The 24484-nt window shown below is 42.9% G+C and overlaps 1 protein-coding gene across 3 annotated transcripts in view; it reads right to left on the bottom strand.

The window, feature by feature from the left end:
• Positions 1 to 3563: 3563 nt before the first annotated feature.
• chd6 (chromodomain helicase DNA binding protein 6) overlaps positions 3564 to 24484 on the bottom strand; it is a 344698-nt gene continuing 323777 nt past the window's right edge. For all 3 annotated transcript variants that reach the window (XM_068048713.1, XM_068048715.1, XM_068048714.1), the window contains 4 exons: positions 17398 to 17586; positions 16234 to 16374; positions 14786 to 14890; positions 3564 to 13981 (listed from right to left, as the gene is read on the bottom strand). In XM_068048713.1, coding sequence (XP_067904814.1) covers positions 13094 to 13981; positions 14786 to 14890; positions 16234 to 16374; positions 17398 to 17586 — 1323 coding nt within the window. In that variant the 3' untranslated portion in view covers positions 3564 to 13093. The remainder of the gene's footprint in view (positions 13982 to 14785; positions 14891 to 16233; positions 16375 to 17397; positions 17587 to 24484) is intronic.

Raw genomic sequence — 24484 nt, 5'->3', positions numbered from 1 at the left:
GGCGCCAAAACTCGGCCACGCCCGCGCATGCGCAGTCGCTGCACCTCGGACCTTCCGCAAATTAGTCCCAGTGATCACCATTACAGCGGATTGATCCAGAGGAGGGGAGAGACGGTTAGCAGAGAGAAGGCTGAGGTGGGACAACCAGAAACCACTGCAAGAAATTATGGAAAAACTAAAAGTCGACACTGCCCCGCAACCTTGGAAAATATTACAGATGAATAGCATTTCTTTTCCAAAAAAAGTACATGGTTTTAAAAAAACACACCCCATCCCATATAATACAGCCGAAGACATAAAATAGGAATTATCAAATGAGGAAAAAGTCCAAAGTCCCCTCTTACCAGCCTAATGACCATGTTGGTTAAATAGAAGAAATATTGAGAAAAATATGATGGAATAGAATCATAGAAGTGTACAGCACAGAAACAGGCCCTTCGGCCCATCGTGTCTGTGCCGGCCATCAAGCACCTACCTGTCTATTCTAATCCCATTTTCCATTTCAAGTGCTCATCTAAATACTTCTGAAATGGTGTCAGGGTTACTGCCTCCAGCACCTCTTCAGGCAGTGTGTTCTAGATTCCAAACACCCTCGGTGAAAATATTTTTCCTCAAATCCCCTCTAAACCTCCTGCCCCCCTTATCTTGAATTTATGCCCCTGGTTACTGACCCCTCCGCTAAGGGAAAAAGTTTCTTCCTATCTAACTGATCAATGCCCCTCATAATTTTGTATACCTCAATCAGGACCCCCCCCTCAGCCTTCTCTGCTCGAAAGAAAACAACCCTAGCCTTTTCAGTCTCTCTTCATAGCTAAAATGCACCAGGATAAAATTCCATTTGCCACTGCTCCGTTCATCTTACCAGCCCATCTATATCGTCCTGTAATCTGTTTTCCTCCTCACGATTTACGACACCACCAATTTTCGTGTCATCTGCGAACTTACTGATCATACCTCCTATATTCATGTCTAAATCATTAATGTACACTACAAACAGCAAGGTCCCTGCACCGATCACTGTGGTACACCACTGGTCACAGGCTTCCACTCAAAAACAACTCTCAACCATTACCCTCTGCCTCCTGCCACTAAACCAATTTTGGATTCAGTTTGCCAAATTGCCCTGGATCCCATGGGCTCTTATTTTCTTAACTAATCTCCCAAGCCTTATCAAAAGCCTTACTGAAGTCCATGTAGACTACATCAACTGCTTTACCCTCATCTACACATCAAGTCACTGCCTCGAAAAATTCAGTCAAGTTAGTTAGACACGATCTCCCCCTGACAAAGCCACACTAACAATCATTGATTAATCCCTGTCTCTTCAAGTGGAGATTAATCCTGTCCCTCAGAATTTTTTCCAATAGTTTCCCAACCACTGACGTTAGACTCACTGGCCTGTAATTACCTAGTTTATCCCTGCTCCCCTTCTTGAATAATGGTACCGCATTTGCTGTCCTCCAATCCTCTGATACCTCTCCTATGGCCAGAGAGGTTTTGAAAATTTGTGTCAGAGACACTGCTATCTCCTCCCTTGCCTGGGATACACCTCATCTGGGTCTGGGGATTTATCCAGTGTTAAGCCCGCTAAAATAGCTAATCCTTACTCCCTTTCAATGCTAATAAGTTCAAGTATATCACAATCCCCCTCCCTGATCTCTACACCTACATCGTCCTTCTCCATAGTGAACACAGATGAAAAGTAATCATTGAAAACCTCACCTATGTCCTCCGGCTCCACACACAGATTGCCACTTTGGTCCCTAATGGGCCCTACTCTTGCCATGGTTATCCTCTTGCCCTTTATATACTTATAAAATGCCTTAGGATTTTCCTTTATCTTGCCCGCCAGTGTTTTTTCATGTCCACTCTTTGCTCTTCTAATTACTTTTAAGTACCCCCCTACACTTTCTATACTCCTCTAGTGCCTCTGCAGTTTTCAACACTCTGAATCTGCCATAAGCCTCCTTTTTTTTCCAGATCCAATCCTCCATATCCCTTGACATCCAGGGTTCCTGACTTGTTGGTCCTACCATTCACCTTAACGGGTACATGTTGGCTCTGAACTCTCATGATTTCCTGTTTGAATGACCCCTACTGGTCTGATGTAGACTTTCCTACAAGTAGCTGTCCCCAGTCCACTTTGTCAAAGACATATACAAAACACTGTGCCAAAGGATAGCAGAGTGCAGTGAGATAGATAAGCAGCATGGCATAAAAATATCTGGCAACACAAAGCAAGTTCCAGTCAACCAGCAACCTGTGGATGAAGAAATGCAAGTTGATATCAAGGATGTAAACCAAACTGCTACGTCTCATGCCCCACTCCCTGCATCGCCTTGCACGTCCCCAAACCCATCCATCCCCAGATACACCACAACATCCATTCTATATTATCACCTACTGCCAGGGAAAAACCTGGAGTTACAGTTCAGGTCTGAAGTTGAGAGAGTCAATATTCAGGTCGATGGGTTGCAAAGTGCTGAGTAGGAAGATGAGCTGTTAAAATGTTGGAGGGACCCCTTGGTGAGGAATCCAGAACAAGGCAACATAAAATTAGAGTTAGGCCAGTTTCAGAGTGAAATTAGGAAGGATTTTTTTCCACACACACTAGTGGAAATCTGGAACACTTTCTCCAGAAGCCTGTGAATGCAATTGAAATTTGACTGAGATTAATAGATTTTCATTAAGTAAGGGTATCAAGGGATATGAAACAAAAGTGTGTAGTTGAGATACAGATAAGCCATGACCTAATTGAATGGCAGAACAGGCTCTCAAGAGGTTAAATGGTCTCCTCCTGTTCCTATTTAAATGAAGTCACAGACCAGCATTACTTAAATACAGTACTTGAGATATTAATAAAGTGGATTATTCTCCTTGGAACAAAGATGCCTCAGTTATCAAACAGAGTCATTCATCAAGAGGTTGGAGACCATAAAGTCCTTTAGAGTGCAAGTTAGTATTTATTAACTTGTAGACAAGTGCTTTAATCCATTGCCTTGCTCAGGTGCACCTTCATGAATGCTTCAATACAAAGCACTAGAGGACAATGTGGTTTGAGGATATGTGCCAGCAATATCCTACATGATGAGTTTCTGAACTTATATCTTCCAGCCTCAGCAGTACTGTGAAAGTAGGCACCTCCTCAGAGACACAAAAGATCACAAGTTACACTAAAAAAAACTGCAGATTCCATCATTTGTAGGATAACCTGCCTCCAAAAATCATTACCTTACTTTTCATTACTGAACCGTGAGAGACCAGAATGCTGAATTCCAACTCTGGCAACATCACATAGCCAGGCGCACATGAAGCAGCAAGTCTGTTGAGGGCCAAACGTGAAGACCACCCTGGCTCCTAGTTCCTCTTACAAGCAGCACTGAAAGAAACTAGTTCTCGTCTCAAAAAAAAACCCACCTTGATGGCTTCTCCCAAGGAATTACTCCACTAAGCAAACAAGATGGAAACTCTTGCAAAACCTCAGACACCAACACTGCTCTATGCCGGGTTGCTTGCTAACATTTTATTGAGGGCTTTCAACAAGTCAGATACAGTATTTAGATACAAGAGCAATCATGTTAATCAGTAGGCTTGGGGATCTTGATACAAATAAATGAGGTATCCAGTACTCAACATTGTATTGCAACTAAATTTGATGTCATGTCTTCGAAGGCTTAGTTTTATGAACAGGGAAGATGAAGGGATTGAAGAGCAGAGGGAATCCATGCCGGGATGTTATTAGTCCTCATTAGTGGTAACGGGGAAAGCACAATTGGAAGAAGCCTCATTTGCCACAAGGAGGCTTGCATTACATACTCTTCAAATCCAATGCCTAGATGCTCCTGCTTTTGGAAGCCAGCTCCAACTCGTGGCCTAGGTCAAATGGAAAAAAAATCTTTCTTGCTTGGTAGATTTGAAAATTGTCCAGTGACAGGAATGTAAAGCAAGCAACTTTAGTTAAGCTACTGGGAAACTGTCACATTAATATTGTTGCTCAATTCCCCTTTCTGTTAGGGAGGTCATTGTCACACAGCTGACATGACAGGACAGTAACAATGCAGGCCACAGGCTTGTTCATGAATGCTGACCAACAATAATGATTAAACACAGACATAAAATGGCAAGATAAGCAATATATAGGTCACCACTTTCCTAACCCATACCAGGCAGAAGATTTTACTCTCAACGTATTTAACCTATTGAATTTGGTTGAGAACAGGTAAAGCTTTTCCTTAATTATAGCATGTAAGTTCAGCTGACAGCCATTCTGAAAGTTGAAGCTGGGGTCTGTGGGTTTGAAGACAACCTTTTGCCTATTAGGCAACTGAGGCAATTCTTGAAGTATGGTCTTGACAGCTGCTGAACAACACAGACAGGGTATACTAATCTATTATTCAGAAATTAAGACATCTAAAATATAAAAGTTATCAACTTCCATTTCTTTTTTTATTGATAGTTAAATTTTATTCTGTTTCCGACACAATGGAAACAACAGTGGAAACAAAAGTTAATAAAACACAGTGCTTGAATCATCACTGAACAGTTTGTACCTAATGCCAGGTTACTGGAAATGCTTGACTGGAAAATAAAACCCAGGATGAATGGAATATTCCATCATAGACAAACTACATTATCATGATACTTTTATTTGCCAGTACGATCTGCAGGACCCCCTTAGCATGTGTGGGTGATGCAATGCCTATTTCACAACATGGGGTGGAAACCTAATTTTTGAGACAGGGCAGGGGGCCGGGGGGGAGTGGTGGGGGCGAGGGAAGAGAAAGAGAAAATAGAAGTCACTGTTAGAAATCAAAGTGTGGGTGGGTGTTGGGTAACAAAGTCCATTGCCACTTTGCCGTTAGCATTTGGTAGATAGAACACGTGTGTGTCACTGAGGCTTGGAATGTAAACACTGCAGACCTACATCAGTCAGATGGAGAGAGATGAAGCAGGTACATTTAAAAACACACATTTTTTGGGTAATTCCTCCTGTAAATTTTTTTCTCCAATTCCAGTTCAATATGCAATGTCTTAAAAATGGTTGAAGATTTACATTCCAGCTTCACACCTTAAAGGTTTGACACACTTCTCCACCCCCTCCAAAAACAAGAAGCACGCCTACATGGGCGCAGTTTGAAACTAACTCTGGCTCTCCCAGCTATTTCTGGGTTTGTTAGCACAAGGTAACAAGAACACACAAACCTTTCATGAACACTGAACATTTAAAATCTTTGATTAAATGGGTCCGTCTACATGGGTCGCGTCCTTCAATGCTGCTATTTGATCCAAATAAAATTGGTACATCAAACTAAAAACGTCTCTCAAAGGGAAACTGCTCTCAACCAGTGACCTGTATTGTCTGTACACCTATATATAAATTACACAAAAGGTATACCAATTTAAAAAAAAAGTAAAACTCAACAAATTAAAATGACAAATAGAAGAAACTACACACAGTCTAGTTTCACTTTCCACTGCCATTGTGTAACAGAGCGTTCAATATCTAAGAAGTTCTAAAGTTTAAAAAAATTTTTTAAACTCATTATTCTATAGTGGCCTCAGTATAAAACAAAGACAGCTGAAATTAACAGAGGAACAGAAATATACTTCACAAATTCTTTATACAACACATAACAGTTCTCTACTTTATTGCTATAATTCTCTAGAGTCCCTCTGCATTTTAAATAGAGTGTCAAGTATATTTTTATATTTACAAAAGGTTTGACCTTGTGATATGTAGCCCATCTCTTCTCGTTCTCAATTTGTGCTCGTTTACCCATAATATACAGCTTGCTTTGTGGTATAAATGTAACCTCTTGTTCCACACATAGCTTTAAAGACTACAATTTATTCACTCTGGTCTGGTTCTGCTTATTGACATGTCCCACCCCCACGATTCCTTTACCAGGTACCCAATAGATTTTGCAATCAGCTTTTAGTCAATTTACCATTAAGAGCAAAAAGAAAGATGATATTAGGGGACTGATGTAATTAGGGATTGCAATTGCATGACACTTTAAAAAGTGCTCCTTAGACAGGGATCTGATCTCATACAATTGGTTTTAAGAAAGATTTTTGCTGGGTTCAAGTAAAAGAACTTTAGGTTTGACACATCAAAGTGGCTCCCTGTAGTGCGCACATCCGCATCAAATTCTCAAGATTCATTGTTTATTTAAAAAAAAAACACAAGATGCACTCATCATTACACATAGATAATTAAAGGGCTTATCATCCACAAGCAGGAATGGTTTGCGAGTTTTCACTGTTCCTCCTCTTTACAAAGCTTTTAGTGTTAAGAGTCTTGTAGCAGAAAATGCAAAGTCTGCAGATGTGCAGTAAGAACTATTATGTGATAAAGAGACTTAACTCCCATCTGTTGGTCTGCTCAAACCAAAAGGCTACCCTCAAAATCAAATTGAGAGTTATTTGCCTCAGTTACTGTGTGATTGGGATTGGATCTGTCACCACCTTTTGCACCCGATGCCAAACAGCGCCAATAATACTGCCAAATTCTGGCATCAATAAACGAACCACTCCAAGTGGTCTTGCAGCATCAGTGTTGCCTGTTGGCTTCAATATAACTGCTCGTCAAAATTTCTAATGATTTATGGCAATGGGCCCATCTAGTCTCCTCTTTGGAATTTCCACCAGGATTTGAAAGCTAAACTAACATGTGCTTGTGTTTGAAATACAATAAGCTCTGCCTTTCCAGACTCAAGACTGGTGTGAGCAGGCAACTAAACTGTGCTCTTACCACTCTCAAAACACTCCTTGCATTGCACGACTCAGTGCAATACTATTGGGCACCAGTAAAAGAGAAGCCCAAGACAAGTAATCAGGTTGTGTGGCTGCTAATAGGAAGATACAAGGTTGGGGGGGGGAGGAGTATCAAAGCACTGACACCGGCACTAAATACTATTAGAACAGGAACTAGGACAGTGGGATTCAGAAAACATTATCACAATCTTTGCTCAACAAGGGAAATTCTGATCAACACCATTTATGGGAGATAGTGGGAAAAAAAGACTTGCATTTATATAGTGCCTTTCACAGCCACTGGATGTCCTAAAATGCTTTACAGCCAATGAAGTACTTTTGAAGTACAGTCACTGTTGTAATTTAGGTAACACGATAACCAACTTGTTCACAAACAGCAATGTAATAATGACCAGATAATCTGTTATTGTAATGTTGGTTTATGGTTAAATATTGGCCAGGACACCAGTGAGAACTCCCATACTCTTTGAAATATTGCCATGGTTTCTTTTATGCCCACTTGAGGGGGCAGATGGAGCCTTGGTTTAATATCTCATCGCTGACAGTACAGCACTCCATGTAGTGTCAGCCTTGATTTTTGTGGGACTTGAACCCACAACCTTCTGACTCAGAGGTGAGTGTGCTACCAACTGAGGCAGGGCTGACACTAGATACAAGAGCATGGTGCAAAGCTTTAATCTTACCATGAATAGCCATTTGGACACAGGACAAAACAGTGGTAAGTATTCAAAGTACCCTGCATGATACAAAACTAGTGCATACCTCTAAAAATGAAAGGATCCACTTGTGTGGTTAAGCAACCATGGCCAACAAATGAGGTAAGAAGAAAGGCTGACACAGATGCAAGGTGGAAAGTCCAGCAGAGCCATAAAAAATAACAAAGGGTAATGAGCTGCAAAAAAGGACTATGGAAAAGAAACGTTCAAGGGATGTCAAAGCTAAAAGTTTTCATAAATGTAAGAGTTGAAAAGGGAAATGTGGTTCCATTAAGTCAGCAAAATGAGTGAACAATAAGGAAATGACTGATTGTTAAATGAATGCTTTGTACCCCATTTCACATGGAGGAACAGTGCAAAATACCAGGGGTACAAGAGAATCTGAAAACAAGTTAGGGGGAAGAACTTGGTGGATTCAATAAGAGTACAAAATTAAGAGACACAAATCTCCAAGCCCTAATGCCTTTTACCCTGGATATTAAAAGAAACAGTTGAGGAAATTGTGTTAGTCACAATTTTTCAAAGCTCTCTAGATTCAGGAATTATGCCTTTGGATTGAAACATTGCAATTTAAGAAAAAAAACAGATAATCACAGACCTGTCAGTTTAACATCTGTTTTGGGAAAGTTACTGGAATTGATCATCAAAGACAGAGCACTTGGACAACTTGTCAGCCGTTGCTTAGTTGGTAGCACTCTTACCTGAGTCAGAAGGTTGTGGGTTCAAGTCCCATTCCAGGGACATGAGCACAAAAAAAAAAAAATCTAGGCTGACACTCCAGCGCAGTACTGAGGGAGCGGTGCATTGTTAGATGGTGCCCTCTTTTCAGGTGAGACATTAAAGAGGTCTTGTCTGTTCTCTCAGCTGGATGTAAAAAATTCCTTGGCATTATTTAAAAAACAGGGGAGTTTTCCCAGTGTCCTATCCAATATTTATCCCTCAAATCAACATTACTAAAACAGATTACCTGGTCATTACCACATTACTGTTTGTGGGATCTTGCTGTGCACAAATTGGTTGCCACATTTCCTACATTACAACAGTGACTACACTTCAAAAGTACTTCACTGGCTGCCAAGTGCTACAGAAATGCAAGTCTTTCTCCTCTCTTAAAAGCTAATCAAAGTGAGTCATCATGGATTTGTGAAGAATAGGACACATCTTACTGATCTAGTTGAAATTTTTTATGACTTCACAAGCATGCTAGATATAGGACTGTCTATGGATGTTGTCTATATAGACTCCCAGAATACATGTGATAAAATTCCATTCAGATTAGCAGCCAAAATAAAAGCACACTGAATTGGAGGTAACCTTGTAACGTGGGTTAGTAATCAGTTGAGAGGTAGAAAGAACAAACTTGTATATAGCGCTTTTCACAGCCTCAGAGGTTTCTAAAATTCTTTACAGCCAATTAAGTACATTTCTGAAGTGTACTCACTGTTATAGGGAAACATGGCAGTCAATTTGAGCTCAGCAAGATCCCAAAGTGATACTGCCAGGACACTGGGAAGAACTCACCTGGTCAGTTTCTGTATGAATAGTGCCATGGGACCTATTGCATCCAGCTGAAAGGAATGACGGGGACTTAGTTTAACATCTCATCTGAAACATGGCACCTCCAACAGTGCAGCATTCCTTCAGTACCGCAGTGAAAAAACAAGAGTATAGGAATAAAGGAAATGTGCTCTGCTTAGGGGAATGTGGTAAATGGTGTTCCTCAGGGATCTATACTCAGTGACAGACTTCCCTCCCCCTGCCCCAATATAATCACTGGCATTTGTTGTTTGAACAAGCTTATGGCAGTAACCAGTGAAACAAAATAGTCATCAAATCATTCAGCCATCAGTAACTAATATTGGCATATCGTCTCCCCAGGGCTCAGCACATTTCCTATCCTACAAGTTTGAAAGGATCTTTTTACTCCTTCAATGAGGGACATTGTTTTCCCGCCCATTATTAAAGCTTTTGTCAAATTTCATCTTCAACGAGGGAGGGCTGGAGGCTACCTGAACCCAGACCTCAACCAAAGCCGCTTTGACAAGTACAGCCTCACCTGAATTTTTCCACAGGAAGATGTCAGAATCTGTGCTCTGCTCCTTCCCTCAGATTGGGAATAAGTAGTTTGAGAAAATTAATCCCATGCTCTCCTGCTCTGATGCTGCCACTACACCGTCACTTTAAATGTGCCAGTCAGGGCCATACTGCAATCCAGCACCTCCCTGTAAACAGTTCTGACAATAGCTAAACCGTGCACACTCCTGCAACATTACCTGATATGGGTCGCATCCATAGCATCATCCAAGAGCTGATACCTCACCATGCTACACAGCCATTACTGGGAACTACAGAAGTGTTTTACCTTACGGACAAGATATGCCTCAACTGACTCCAAACTTGTACCAAAAGTATCTTAAAAATGTTAATTAATACAAGGGGAGCTTGCCTCCCTCCACAATGACTGACCGGAGTAAAAGGTGTTAAGTACTTTGTGGTGTCCACTTGTGTGCTCTATTGTGATAAATTACACTTTGCTTTCTTTGCTTGGTGTAAATTTCCAACTGTCTGCAGCTCATTTCCGATAACTTGGTCCAAAATGGGGGTAGAGCAACTGTAAGGTTAGTAACTAAAAGAGGGTCAAGGAGGATAGCAGGATGCAACAGGGGTGCTAGAGGAGAAAGGTGGGCGCGCGAGGAGGAGGAGGGGGGGGGGGGGTAAGTCAATCAATATTTTATTAATTGAATTCTGATGCCTTGAACTTTTCTCCTCCTTCCCCTTTCTCTACCCCTTACCCACCCCAATGATGTTTCTGTAACATTTCAGTGCCACTTGTGTAACATCTAACTAGCCCATATTTCCCAGTATCCATAGCCATGTCAGATCCATTTTTAAATATCTAACATGGAACCAAACAGGAGCCTTTGCCTTTTGTAGGGCAATTCACACATAATCACAGCTTTATATAACAAACTGAGGGCTACTTTGCACAGTGCGAGACTAGGTGGAGAAAGTGATTCCGGTTATCAGAACTCAGTGCAGCTGAACAGACGGGGCACCATCTCATTAAACACATTGCTTTTTTGGTTTATAAAAAAGCTCATCGATAAAAGATTCTGGAAATTATTAAGAAGAAACTTTTTAGACTTCATCAAACTGAATATGCTATGCAAAATTCGGAAACCATTTGCTTGTCTTCAAGATTAAAAAAAAGAGTCAGAATTTTATAGTTAGTGATTCAGAATAATTATTATATATAATAAAAAACATTGACATTCAACAGATGAATAAATAATGCAACAACAAAATATATGACTCAACATTTGGACCTTGGTACAAATCCATAACTTACGTAAAGGTTGTAACAATAAAGAAAATGAAAATCAACACTGGTTTTAAAAAAAAAACTTCAGTGGACAGTAAACTTTGTGAATACTTTGAGACTTGATATCCCTTTGGAAATAAACCATCAACCAAATGCTTCATCTCTAAGCTCAGTCAGGACCTGGTGTAACACCTAGCTCCAGGGGACTTGGCTTGGCTTAACTGAAGCTACAGTGTCCAACTGCTGCGCCAGTTTGCTGGTATTGTCAAAGAGATTAAGGGAAAAGGAAGGAAAGAGCAAGGGGTAGGGAGCTGAGAGTGTTAAGAACTCATTCAATACACGTTGCTATTGTGATGTCACTTCTTTACGGTGTCTCCCTATCTGTTGATCAGCCACAATTACACTGCAATCTGGCATCTTCTTAGCAAAAGTTGGGGATGGGGTGAAGAAAGGGACAATTTACCAAGTAATGACTTACACAGTGCATGCTGTCACTGTCAATGTTCCTTGGTTCAGTGTCCTATCCAAGCTAATGGGCTGCATTTATATTGCCAGCCACCTTGGAACAATGGACCAACTGGTAGTGAACTGGGCAAGGATCTGGATTCAGAATGAGTCATCAAGCAAATTGGTCCTTGGTGACCCTCTTTTTAAAAATGTTTATACAACAATTTATTGATACAGTTTACTAAGTTGTAACTAAAGGCTAAAAGAATGGCAAAAAATTATTTCTGGGGATTATAATTTCGTCTTCCCCCTGCCCTCCCCCCAATTCCTCATAAAAACAAAATTAAAATTCTCAAAAATTAAGTGTTATACAGTAACAGGAAAAGCTCATCTTCCACTCACACCTACTGTGTACTTATCGTTACAGTTACACAAAATGACTACAGCAGAAATTAGAATCTTCTCCCCTCTCGCTATAGGAAACTTAGTGTCCCAATAGCTCACTGTGGAAATGAGTAAAACTCACTTTTGTTTTAGGAATCACATATTCTGTGAAGCTAAGGCTTTGAATTCTAGAACACTGTCCTGCAGATTTCAAATTAATTAGTAGAGAATTTTTTTGGGAGAGAGGTGGGGGAGGAAAGCAGAATGAAATCCCACGGCAGGTGTAGTTAGCCAGCACATTGGTGGGATGAGCAGATACAGGGGCAGAACTGGTACTGATTCTGGTTATCGACAACAAAGGCAAAGCAAGGTGCCATATCTGGCAACCATCTCAAGTCAGTTTTATAACTGGCGATCTTCAACTGATATTAATTAAAGCCAACTGGAGTTTCATAGCATCAGTTCATCGTTGTAGATCAGGGAACCAGGATTTATACATCTGCTTGTCTCAATATAAGACACTGAGCAAGCTGTCACACAAGGTTACTAACTTAATCTTACCAGATATTGGGCCATACGTGTGGCATGATGAGGGTGCCAGTGATACAGAGCACAACTACATTCAGTCTCAGGAGTCAGGTGTGGTCACCAGTTCTGCAATTCAGAGATACAACTAAAAAATGCAGAGAATGGTTCTAAAACCTTTACACTCAATGCATCTTTTAAAAGTCTAATTTGCAAACTATTCAAAGAGGATTAATCCCACTGAGCCTTCATTGTAATTTTTATTCACCCCTTCTCCAATATCAAATGCTCCAATTTGTTCTAATATAGTAAGGGAGAGTGTGGAACAGCTATTGCATGAAATATATACTCCTATTAGAGTTTATCAGACCATTACACACAGCCAAACTCTCTCCCCTAAAAACACACTCACCAACAGGCTACTGGTATTGTGGAAAGGCAGGGCAAGCATATAAACCCTCTTCAACTTACCAGCCAGGGAAGGTTAAGCTGGCAGAATCTCCCTGCTCCTCGCGTGACTAGTGTTTTACAAAAAAGGAAGGAGAAATACTGACAAAACTAGAGCAAGAGGCATCGACTAAAATGTTGACAACCCCCTTGCATGATATATTTGGATGGTGTATGGAGAATCAGCACATTTTTGCCTCCCCAGCTCTCTCTTCCCCAAAGATTGGTCAGCCATAATCTCCATACAACTATCGAAGCATAGTCTCTGACGTGGAGATTGTGGCTATCCAATTAAAAACATACCATTAAAAATGAACTCACTGGATGAATTTAACCTGACTGCATTACGTTCCTAAGCCGCACACAGCACGGGATGGGGGGCAAAAGAGATCAGGCAGGAGAGATAGGGTCATAAACATGGTTTAAATTTTGAAATCAAGGAAACCTAGAGTTGATCTAAAAGCAAATACAAATTCTACTCAGCATTCTGGGTACCCTCTACAGAGTTTTTTTCAGTCTCCTGCCCAGAACTGTCCTGCAAGGCAGTGGAGTCTGTTGATTTCCCTGTGTTCCCTTCAGCAGTTGTTTGCTGTGGGCTGGGTTCAGTCCCATCATTTGCAGTCTCCTCCTTGGCTTTCTTCCTCTTCTTCTTTGGGCTCTCAGTGCTCTCTGCTTCGGAGCGTGCGGCTTGTGCAAAGCCAGGCATTGCCATACCGATGCCATGTGGAAGAAACATAGATGGATAAATTAATCCAGCAGGCATGCTGTGCAGCAGGAATGGGTTGAAGGACAACGGATTGCTGGTGGTAACTCTGGCTTCACCAGAGTCAGGGAAAGATGAACTCGGACCAGGCTTATCTCCTGATGAAGAACCTTCCTCGTGTCTCATTGACTCTGCAGCACTACCCTTCTGTTCGGTGCCTTTATCCTCTTTCGAAGTGCTCATTGTCAAGGTAGACGTACTCGAAGTGCTGGTACTTGACATCACCGACGGGTTGTTCAACAACCCCCCAACGCCAAACACGTGTGACATCCCAGCCACCCCAGGGAGCATCATGGGCAACATGTTCAGGCTGCTCTTGCCATCTTCTCCAGAAGGGATCGTGGCAAAGCCAGCTGGGAATCCCATCAGCCCAGCTAGCTGAAGATTATGAATATTTCTGAGGTTCTGGAGGCTCACCAGATCCATCCCGGCAATGAGCCCATTCATGAACATTGGTCCCATTGCTGAGGCCGTCTCATTCAGAACTCCGCCGGCTTTGGCCATTTCGCTCCTTGGTCTCCTTCCCCTCTTTCTGCCACCCGCCTCTTTCACCACGGGCTCAGTCAGGATGCGGCTGAACTTACTCTCTGGTAGAAAGCCCTGAAGGGACAAAATAAAAAGCAATTTAAGGAAACTCATCAGCATTGCACAAGCTTAGGAAGAGATAGGCCTTAATCCTCTGTGGCACCAAAACCAAAAGTCAAGCCCCCTAGTTACCTGTAATTTTATTTCTGCTAAGACTGAGATCGATAGAATTTTTGTTAGGTTAGGGGTATCAAGGCATATGGAGCAAAGGCGAGTAAATGGAGTTGAGGTGCAAATCAACCATGGTCTCATTGGAATGATGGAGTAGGCTTGAAGGACTGAATGGCCTCCTCTTACTGCTCTGCTCTCTTCTTGTGGGGCTAGCCCATGCTGGGGTACAGCTTCACAGGGCTCTTGGTTTGGTAGTGGCTTGTCACTTTTTTTTTAATGTGGTCAGGGATTAAAAGTTTAGGCAGTTTGCAAGGGGTAGTATTGACCTTGTCCAGTGGGTGTCCTTTACTTTTGAGCTCAGATACAGAGTGTTGGCTGGCTATTCAACCATACAGCATTTCACAACCGAGCCAAACCCTGTTGTCACCAGATATCATTGGGCATGCATTTTCTTGGAGTCTTGCAAAAGAGCACGCCTGACTTCACCAGTCTTTCCTGTCCCTAGACTAAGGGCCAGTCTTAAGTAAGTGCCCTAATGTGACTCCAACTTTCAAAGTCAAATCTAGAACCTTCCTGCTCTTAATGGTTCAGCACTACACCTTGCAAACTGACTAAGCTTTTAACACCCAGCTACATCAAAATAAAAACAATGAGTGTCCCTCCACATATGATCTGGTCACAGGAGTTTTACACATCACGAGTCCTTACCGAATGCTTCACGATTTCTGCCCACTCCGGTGCAACAGAATACTCTGGGTTCGCGTCCAGCCACCTTGCCAGCTGCTTTATCAGTGGCGCCATAGATCCTCCTAGCTGAACATCCAGAATATAACAAACAGATTTTAAGAAACAAATTGTCCTTGCATAAACTCCATTACGTTGTCCGAAAGCACTTCACAGCTAATAAATTACTTCTGAAGCATGGTCATTGTCATTGTGTAAGCAAATGGCAACTGAAGCACAGCACGATCCCACAAACGGCATATGAGATAAATGGCTAGTGAATCTGTTTTTTAGTGATAGTGCTTGAGGGATGAATTCTGGACCAGGACACAGAGACGAGCTCCCCTGCTCTTCTTCAAATATAGCAGTGGAATCCTTTACATTGACCTAAACAGACAGATGGGGCCTTCATTCGAAAGAGGGCATCTCCAACAGTGCAGCACTCCCTGAGTACTGCACCAGAGTGTCAGCTGTGATTATGTTCTCAAGTCCCTGGAGTGGGACTGAAACCAACAACCTTCCGACTCAGAGAGCCAGAGTGCGACCGACTGAGCCAAGGATGATATTTTAACCAAAGTGCAACTTACCTGCTCTGTCCCTCTCAAAAAACAAATGCTGTAATATCAGCAAACTCTTTCGCAGGTAAAAGATATTCAAGAAGCTCTTATGCATATTTCAACATGCAATGTGTGTCAGCTGGCTAATTGAACACAGGGATATCACTGTCCTCTGACATGAATATTGACCAGGACACCAGAAGAACTCCCCTGCACTTCTTCGAAAAGCGCATGGTATCTTTTACATTTCATCTGACAGACAGCACTCCTTCAATTGAAGCATCAGCCTGGATTCTGTAAGTCCTGAACTGTGACAGAGTGCTACCACTGAGCAAAAGCCAATGCTTACTGGAATTCAGGACAACGGAAAGCCTTCTGAATACAGCCGTATGACAGAGCTGTAGCGGGTACCCAAAAAGAGAAAACATCTTATTCAAACAACATTAATTTAGGTAACATTTTCATTATGGTTTCAAGTCTGGTCAGAAGGTTCAGAAGCTGTTCCCCTCCTTTGACCAACTTGTACTTGCACCTTTATCTGCCAGGGAGAGACACAGTCAGAACAGCACTGCTCCCAGAGCTCCGGTACCCATGGAGGCAATGGGCAGTGTCCAGTCAGGGCCACCTTATCCAACCAAGGGATGGCTGAGACCTCTACAGCTCACTGTAGCTTTGGCATGGTGCCAAATAAGGTGAACAACATACTTGCATTGTGGCATCAAGTGTTCAGGCGCCAACACCTGTCTGAGGGAGAAGCAAAGCTTTAAATTACAGAACCAATCAATCACCGAGTTAATTCTCATTGCACATCCCTTTATAACCATTCAAATGGGTGAATCCTGTTCAATGACCCCTTCCCTCTCCACACAATCTTACCTTTCTTCCACTTCCCTTATGGACAACAGGTACCCTCTCCTCCCCTGTCAGCGTGTTAATGTCGAGTTTACTGGGATCCTTGCACCGATGCCTCCTCTGTTTGGGCCGTTCTGAAAGGCCATGTAAAATTGCCGTACAATTCTGCCACAGAAACAGAACAATGAGATAATCCAGCCTTCCATTGTGCAGGGAGGGAAGGAAAAAGAGGCAGAAAATATCATGTAGCTTTTCACAGAAAATCTCTACAACAGTGAGAGTCTGTGTTTAGGTGTCCTGCACTCATTTATTTCTATACCAACAACACTATCATACATGTAAGTAAAGTATTAGGGACAAATCCTGTTCATCTCTGCTCTTTTTTGCGCCCCTCCCTTTGTTACACCCTCATTGCAGAACTTTCAACTAGTATGTCCCAGCACACACCAAGTCTCTCCCTAAGCATTTGGTTTGCTATCGCTCTCACCTCTTTCAAATATCTGCTCAGAACTTACCTCTGACCACTGCATTTGGTCAGGGGCCTCATTTCCTGGTTGATGTCCACTGTTCCCCCTATAAACTGCCTTTAGTTACATGAAGGACTTGTAGAAAATTGTTATTTGTTATTTCTCTCTTAATTCCCTTCCCTTCTTCTCCCAAGGTGTTGTCAGTTCCACAGGCAACAGCTACACTCTGGTACTGCAGCATGCGGCCAAATATCATGTGTAAATGTCAGGCGCGCAAGATATTCAGGTCAATCCCATCTTCATCAGACTACTCAACTGGATTTTGACCCAGCGACGATGAAAGAATGGAGACACATGTCTGTGTGACTTGGAGGGGGACTTGGAAATGATGGTGTTTCCATGAGCCTGTTTCCTTTGTTCTTCTAGGTGGTAAAGGTCGCGGGTTCGGGATTTGCTGCAGAGAAGCCTTGGCGAATTGCTGCAGTGCATCATGTAGATGATTCACACTGCTGCCATGCTGCACCAGTGCTGAAGGGAGTGAATGTTTAAGGTGGTGGAAGGGAAGCCAAAGAGACTGCTTTGTCTAGAATAGTGTCAACCAATGGAAGACAACAATTGTAATCCAGTAGCTGCAATATGGCCAGCAAAAACCAATCCACCAAAATACAACAATCCTTTCGAACCCTGCAGGTGTATAAGTGCTATACTGAGATATACTTACGGGTGCCAAGTTGGACACATCCATAGTGTAAGTGGGATGCTGCCTCAGCCACTCGATCAGACTCTTGTTTTTCTGCTCTTCCTCAGTTGGCAGTCGCTGCTTGCCTGGGGGCAGTTTAATCATCATGTTGGACATGCTGTCGGCAGAGCGAGCCGCCCCAGAGAAAAGCTGCTTCGACAGGTCCACCTCCTTCATTAAAAAGAAAATCCCTAATCACAGAATCATACAGCGCAGGAGGAGGCCATTTGCCCCATCGTGCCGTTGAAAGAGCTACTCAGTTAGTAACACCCCCCTGCTCTTTCCCCACAGCACTGCAAGTTCATTCCTTAATGATTTAAATCTTTCGTTGGTGGTGCAAGGACTCAATTAGAGGAAGATATTGTGGGGGAGTCCAATACTAGGGTCCATAAATATAAGATAGTCACCAATAAATCCAATAGGGAATTCAGGAGAAACTTTGTTATCCGGAGAGTAGTTAGAACGTGGCACTCACTACCAAAAGGAATAGTTGAGGTGAACAGCATAGATACATTTAAGGGGAAAGCTAGATAAACACATGAAGGAGAAGGGAGTAGAAACTTAGATTGGTAGGAATAGACGAAATGGGGTGCGAGGAAGCTCGAGCATGAACTTCAGCTTTGACCAAGTGGGCCAGATGGCCTGTTTCTTTGCTGTTGACTATACAATTCTAAGAATTCCTCCAATTTCCTTTTGAAAATTACCAAAATCTGCTTCCACTGCCCTTTCAGTTAGTGCATTCCAGACCACAACTTGCTGTGTAAAAAAATTCACATCTTCCCTCCTTAAATGGTAAGTGTCATCTGGTTATCGAGTATCCTGCCAGCGGGAGCAGTTTCTCCCCATTTACTCATAGAATCAGAGAAACCGACAGTACAGGAGGCTGTCATTCGGTCAGCCTTGCCTGTGCTGGCTCTTGAAAAATAAGTCAAGCTTAAATCCAAAACTCCTGCTTTTTGTCCATAACCTTGTAAATTTTTCAACCTCAAGAATCTATCCAATTCCCTTTTAAAGTTATGGGAATCAGCTTCCATCACCGTTTTAGGCACAGCGTTCCAGATCTCGATAATTCTGAGTAAAAATATTTCTCCTCATCTCTCTTCTAGATCTTTTTCCAATGATGTTGAATCTATGACCTCTGGTTAATCATCAAGATGGAATAGTTTTTCTTTACCTAATCTGTGAAAACCTCTCATCATTTTGAAAACCTCACCTCTTAAACATCTCTGTTCCAAGGAGAACAGCTCTGACTTATCCAACCTCTCCTCACAACTGAAGTCCCTTATACCTTGATATTTCTCCTTTATTTCCCCTTTAATTCTTCCAACAATTATTTTAAGTCTATAAATTCTGGTTACCAACCCACTTGCCAGAGGAAATAGTTCCTTTCTATTTGCTCTATTCAAAACCCTTCATAATTTTGAATACTTCAATTAGATTTTCCCTTAACCTTCTCTGGTCCAAGGAGAACAATCTCAGCTACTCCAACCTTTCCTGGTAACTGAAATCCCTCATCCGTCATCCCTGGTGACATCCTGGTAAACTTCCTCTCTACCCTTCCTAAAGTCTTAACCTCTTTCCTGAAGTGTGGTGTCCAGGATTATCCACAATACTCCAAGTGAGGTCTAACCAGTGATTTATAAAGTTTTAGCGTGATCTCTATCAAAATCTCTCAATTTATGAGCAATGTACAGAACCATGCAAGATCCTCAAAGACCAATTTAAGTTTATAATGTAGTAGGACATAAGCGTGGAAATTAATAGAAGTTAATAGCAGGGAAAAGAATATGAAAGATTCATCTGCACTGGGCCACTGGCTACAGCTGAACTTTTCTGCTTTGTCCATCTGACCTATGAAGAGCAACCAGTGGAATAATAAAGAGGCTTGGGTTGTCTCTGGAGAGAGCATTTTAAACTGTACAACACAAAGCAGATGTACTAGCCCTGCCCTTGCTGATCTTTCATTGGTTCCCTGTTCCTTTGCACAGGGTGTCTAAACAGCAGTCCATCGGCTAAATACAGTCCCCCAAACGCAGGCAATCCACAGCCTGAACAATCAGTCCTACTTGTACTTACACTGCTGACTTGCTGCTTTCTCTAGTGTGAATTCTGAGTGGGTTATGAGGTTGGGAAAAGGCAGTTGCCTCATTGGTGGAAAGATCATAGAACACGGAGATCTGTTAGCAACTTACGCAAACATGCGTTTAAATTATATATGTGGCTGCACAGTACGGATCCAGCCCAGGAATGTAAAAGGTTAATTGCGATTCGATTTCTGATTTTTAGGATTTTAAAAGGAATTAATAAGGTAGATAGAGAGAGACTATTCCCACTGGTGGGGGAGTCTCGGAAAAGGAAGCATAACCCTAAAATCAGAGGCAGGCCATTCAGGACAAAAGTCAGGAAAGATTTCTCTACACAAAGGTTGGGAGAAGTGTAGAACTCTTTCCCACAAAAAGCAGTAGACGTAGCAGTTAATCATTTTAAATCTCAGATTAATAGATTTTTGCGAGACAAGGGTATAAAAAAATATGGAGCCAAGGCAGGCAGATGGAGTTAATATACGAGTCAGTCACGATCTCATTGAATGGCTGAACAGACTCAAGACTATTCCCATGTTCCCAGCCCAGCTGAAGACGACAAAAGGCTTGGGATACCCTGCCCCAGCACACAAAATTCAAAATTCCTCTGCCTATCAGAACCCTACCTCAATGGGGACCTTGTTGCATCCTAACTCTACAAGCTTCTCACACCCAATAACAACACTGTAATAACGTAGAATTACATAAAATTGCAGCATAGGAACAGGCCGTTCAGCCCAACCAGCCCATGTTGGTGTTTATCCCTTCCATCAGCAGTATCTTAATCCCATGTGTCCGCTGTGCTCCCTATCCCTCTTTCCTTCAACCACCTGTCTAACTTATTCTTAAATGGTGACATGGTCTCTGCTTTAATCACTAATCCTCGTATTGCATTCCACAGCCTCACAACCCTCTGTAAATAACATTTCTCCTGTTTGATGCCTTACATTTACTCTAATATGCAGGTCCTCCTGTTCTGGACACACAATCACTGGAAAAAGTCTGTTTCTGTCGACTCTCCCATCCCCTTATATTTGAAACAGCTCCATCAGATCACCCAATCACAGAATAATACAGTGCAGAAGAGGCCCTTCGGCCCATCGAGTCTGCACCGATACATTAAAACACCTGACCTGTCTACCTAATCCTATTTGCCAGCACTTGGCCCAAAGCCTTGAACATTATGACGTGCCAAGTGCTCATCCAGGTACTTTTTAAAGGATGTGAAGCAACCTGCCTCCACCACCCTCCCAGGCAGGGCATTCCAGACCATCACCACCCTCTGGGTAAAAAAGTTCTTCCTCAAATCCCCCTTAAACCTCCCGCCCCTCACCTTAAACTTGTGACCCCTCGTAACTGACCCTTCAACTACGGGGAACAGCTGCTCCCTATCCACCCTGTCCATGCCCCTCATAATCTTGTACACCTCAATCAGGTCACCCCTCAGTCTTCTCTGCTCCAGTGAAAACAACCCAAACCTATCCAACCTCTCTTCATAGCTTAAATGTTCCATCCCAGTGAATAGCCTCTGCACCCCCTCCAATGCAATCACATCCTTCCTATAATGTGGCGACCAGAATTGCACACAGTACTCCAGCTGTGGCCTAACCAAAGTTCTGTACAACTCCAACATGACCTCCCTGCTTTTGTAATCTATGCCTCGATTGATAAAGGCAAGCGTCCCATATGCCTTTTTCACCACCCTATTAACCTGCCCTTCTGCCTTCAGAGATCTATGGAACTTCCCAGTGTCAGGCCATTCATTGAATACTTCCATGTCACATTACTCCTTCCAAAGTGTATCACCTCACACTTTTCAGCGTTAAATTCCATCTGCCACTTTTCTGCCCATTTGACCATCCCGTCTATATCTTCCTGTAACCTAAGACACTCCACCTCACTGTTAACCACTCGGCCAATCTTTGTGTCATCCGCGAACTTACTGATCCTACCCCCTAAATAGTCATCTATGTCGTTTATATAAATGACCAACAATAGGGGACCCAGCACAGATCCCTGTGGTACGCCATTGGACACTGGCTTCCAGTCACTAAAACAGCCGTCTGTCATCACTCTCTGTCTCCTACAGCTAAGCCAATTTTGAATCCAATACCGGCAGTTCCGAAGAAGGGTCACTGACCCGAAACGTTAACTCTGCGTCTCTTTCCACAGATGCTGCCAGACCTACTGAGTGGTTCCAGCATTTCTTGTTTTTATTTTTGAATCCACCTGATCAGGTTACCTTGAATCCCATGTGCATTTGCTTTCTTAATAAGTCTCCCATGTGGGACCTTGTCAAAGGCTTTGCTGAAATCCATGTAAACTACATCAACTGCACTACCCTCATCTACACACATGGTCACATGCTCAAAAAATTCAATCAAATTTGTTAGGCATGACCTCCCTCTGACAAAGCCATGCTGACTGTTCCTAATCAAATTTTGCCTCTCCAAGTGGAGATAGATTCTCTCCTTCAGAATTTTCTCCAATCATTTCCCTACCACTGACGTGAGACTCACTGGTCTGTAGTTCCCTGGCTTATCTCTACAACCTTTCTTAAATAGTGGGACCACATTAGCTGTTCTCCAGTCCTCTGGCACCTCCCCCGTGGCCAGACAGGAATTAAAAATTAGGGTCAGAGCCCCTGCAATCTCCTCCCTCACCTCCCACAGCATCCTGGGACACAAATCATCCGGACCTGGAGATTTGTCCACTTTTAAGCCTTCCAAAACCTCCAATACCTTGTCACTCCCTATGACAATTTGCTCAAGAACCTCACAGTCTCTCTCTCTGAATTCCATATCTACATCCTCATTCTCTTGGGTGAAGACAGATGTGAAGTATTCATTCAACACCCTACCAATGTCCTTTGGCTCAACTCACAAATTTCCCCCTTGGTCCCTAATGGGTCCTACTCTTTCCCTGGTTATCCTCTTCCCATTGATATACTTATAGAATATCTTGGGATTTTCCCTACTTTTACCAGCCAGAGCTTTCTCATATCCCCTCTTTGCTCTCCCAATTGCTTTCTTAAGCTCCATCCTACACTTTCTGTACTCCACTAATGCTTCCATTGATTTGCTCTCCTTGTATTTGCTAAAAGCCTTTCTTTTCCTTCTCATCATACCCTGAATGTTTCTGGTCATCCATGGTTCTCTGGGCTTGTTGCGCCTACCTATTACCCTGGAGTGAACATGTTGGGCCTGTACCCTCCCCATTTCCTTTTTGAATGCTCTTCTGTACATTTCCCGACAAGTAACTCTTTCCAGTCTACCTTGGCCAGATCCTGCCTTATTTTACTAAAATTTGCTCTCCCCCAATCCAAAACCTTTTTCTGCAACTTGTCTATTTCTTTCTCCATAACAAGCTTAAATTGTACCATGTTATGGTCACCATCACCAAAATGCTCCCCCACCAACACATCAACCACCTGTCCGGCTTTATTCCCCAGAATTAGGTCCAGCACTGCATCCTCCCTTGTTGGATCTTCTACATATTGAGCTGAAAAGTTCTCCTGTATACATTTTAAGAACTCCACTCCATCTAAGCCCTTAACACGATGACTATCCCAATTAATGTTGGGAAAGTTGAAATCACCTAATATAATTACCCTATTATTTTTACACACCTCTGCAAATTGCGCACATATTTGCTCCTCAATTTCCCGCTGACTATCTGGGGGTCTATAATAAACACTTCGCAATGTGGCTGTCCCATTTTTATTCCTAAACTCTACTCATAAAGCTTCATTTGATGCCCCTTCCAAGATATCATCTCTCCTTACTACAGTAACTGACTCCTTAACTAATATTGCAACGCCCCCGCCTCTTTTACCCCCTCCTCTGTCTCGCCTGAAGATTCTATATGCCGGGATATTGAGCTGCCAATCCTGCCCCTCCCTCAACCATGTCTCCGTGATGGCTACTATATCACAATTCCACGTGTCAATCATTGCCCTTAACTCATCCGTTTTACCTGCAATACGCCTGGCATTAAAGTAGAGGCCATCCATCCTGGTCTTCCTCCCTTGAAACTTACTTCCGCTTTATTCCCTCTGACTTGTTTGCTTTCCTGTGCCCCTATTCTGCTAGGAGTCTGCGTCCCCTCCCCCTGCCAAACTAGTTTAAGCTCCTCCCAACAGCACTAGCAAACCCACCAGCAAGGATGTTAGTCCCCCTCTGGTTCAGATGTAGACCGTCCCGCTTGTACAAGTCCCACCTTCCCTAGAAATGGTCCCAGTGGTCCAGGAATCTAAAACCTTCCCTCCTGCACCAACTCTTAAGCCACGCATTCATCTGTGCTATTCTCCTATTTCTATGCTCGCTAGCACGTGGCACTGGGAGTAATCCAGAGATTACAACCCGAGAGGTCCTGCTTTTTAGTCTACTGCCTAACTCCCTGAATTCTTGATGCAAGACCTCATCCCTCTTTCTACCTATGTCATTGGTACCAACATGTACCATGACCTCTGCCTCATCACCCTCCCCCTTCAGGATGCCCTGCAGCCGTTCAGTGACATCCCGGACCCTGGCACCAGGGAGGCAACACACCATCCTGGAGTCACGTTGATGGCCACAGTAGCGCCTATCTGTTCCCCTGACTACAGAATCCCCTATTACTATTGCTCTTCCTCTCTTTCCCCCTTCCTGTGCAGACAGGCTGCTTGTCGTGCCAGAAGCTTGGCTCTGTCCACACTCCCTGGAGGAACCAGCCTCATCAGCCTCCAAAATGGAATACCGATTTGCAAGTGAACTATACAATAAATGGAAAAGTCCTGGGGAAAATTGATGTACAGAGAGATTTGGGTGTTCAGGTCCATTGTTCCCTGAAGGTGGCACCGCAGGTCAATAGAGTGGTCAAGAAGGCATACGGCATGCTTTCCTTCATCGGACGGGGTATTGAGTACAAGAGTTGGCAGGTCATGTTTCAGTTGTATAAGACTTTGGTTCGGCCACATTTGGAATACTGCGTGCAGTTCTGGTCGCCTC

This window comes from Heterodontus francisci, chromosome 16, assembly GCF_036365525.1.
Source record: "Heterodontus francisci isolate sHetFra1 chromosome 16, sHetFra1.hap1, whole genome shotgun sequence".
Taxonomy (NCBI): domain Eukaryota; kingdom Metazoa; phylum Chordata; class Chondrichthyes; order Heterodontiformes; family Heterodontidae; genus Heterodontus; species Heterodontus francisci.
This window is presented reverse-complemented; position numbering and strand designations above follow the sequence as displayed.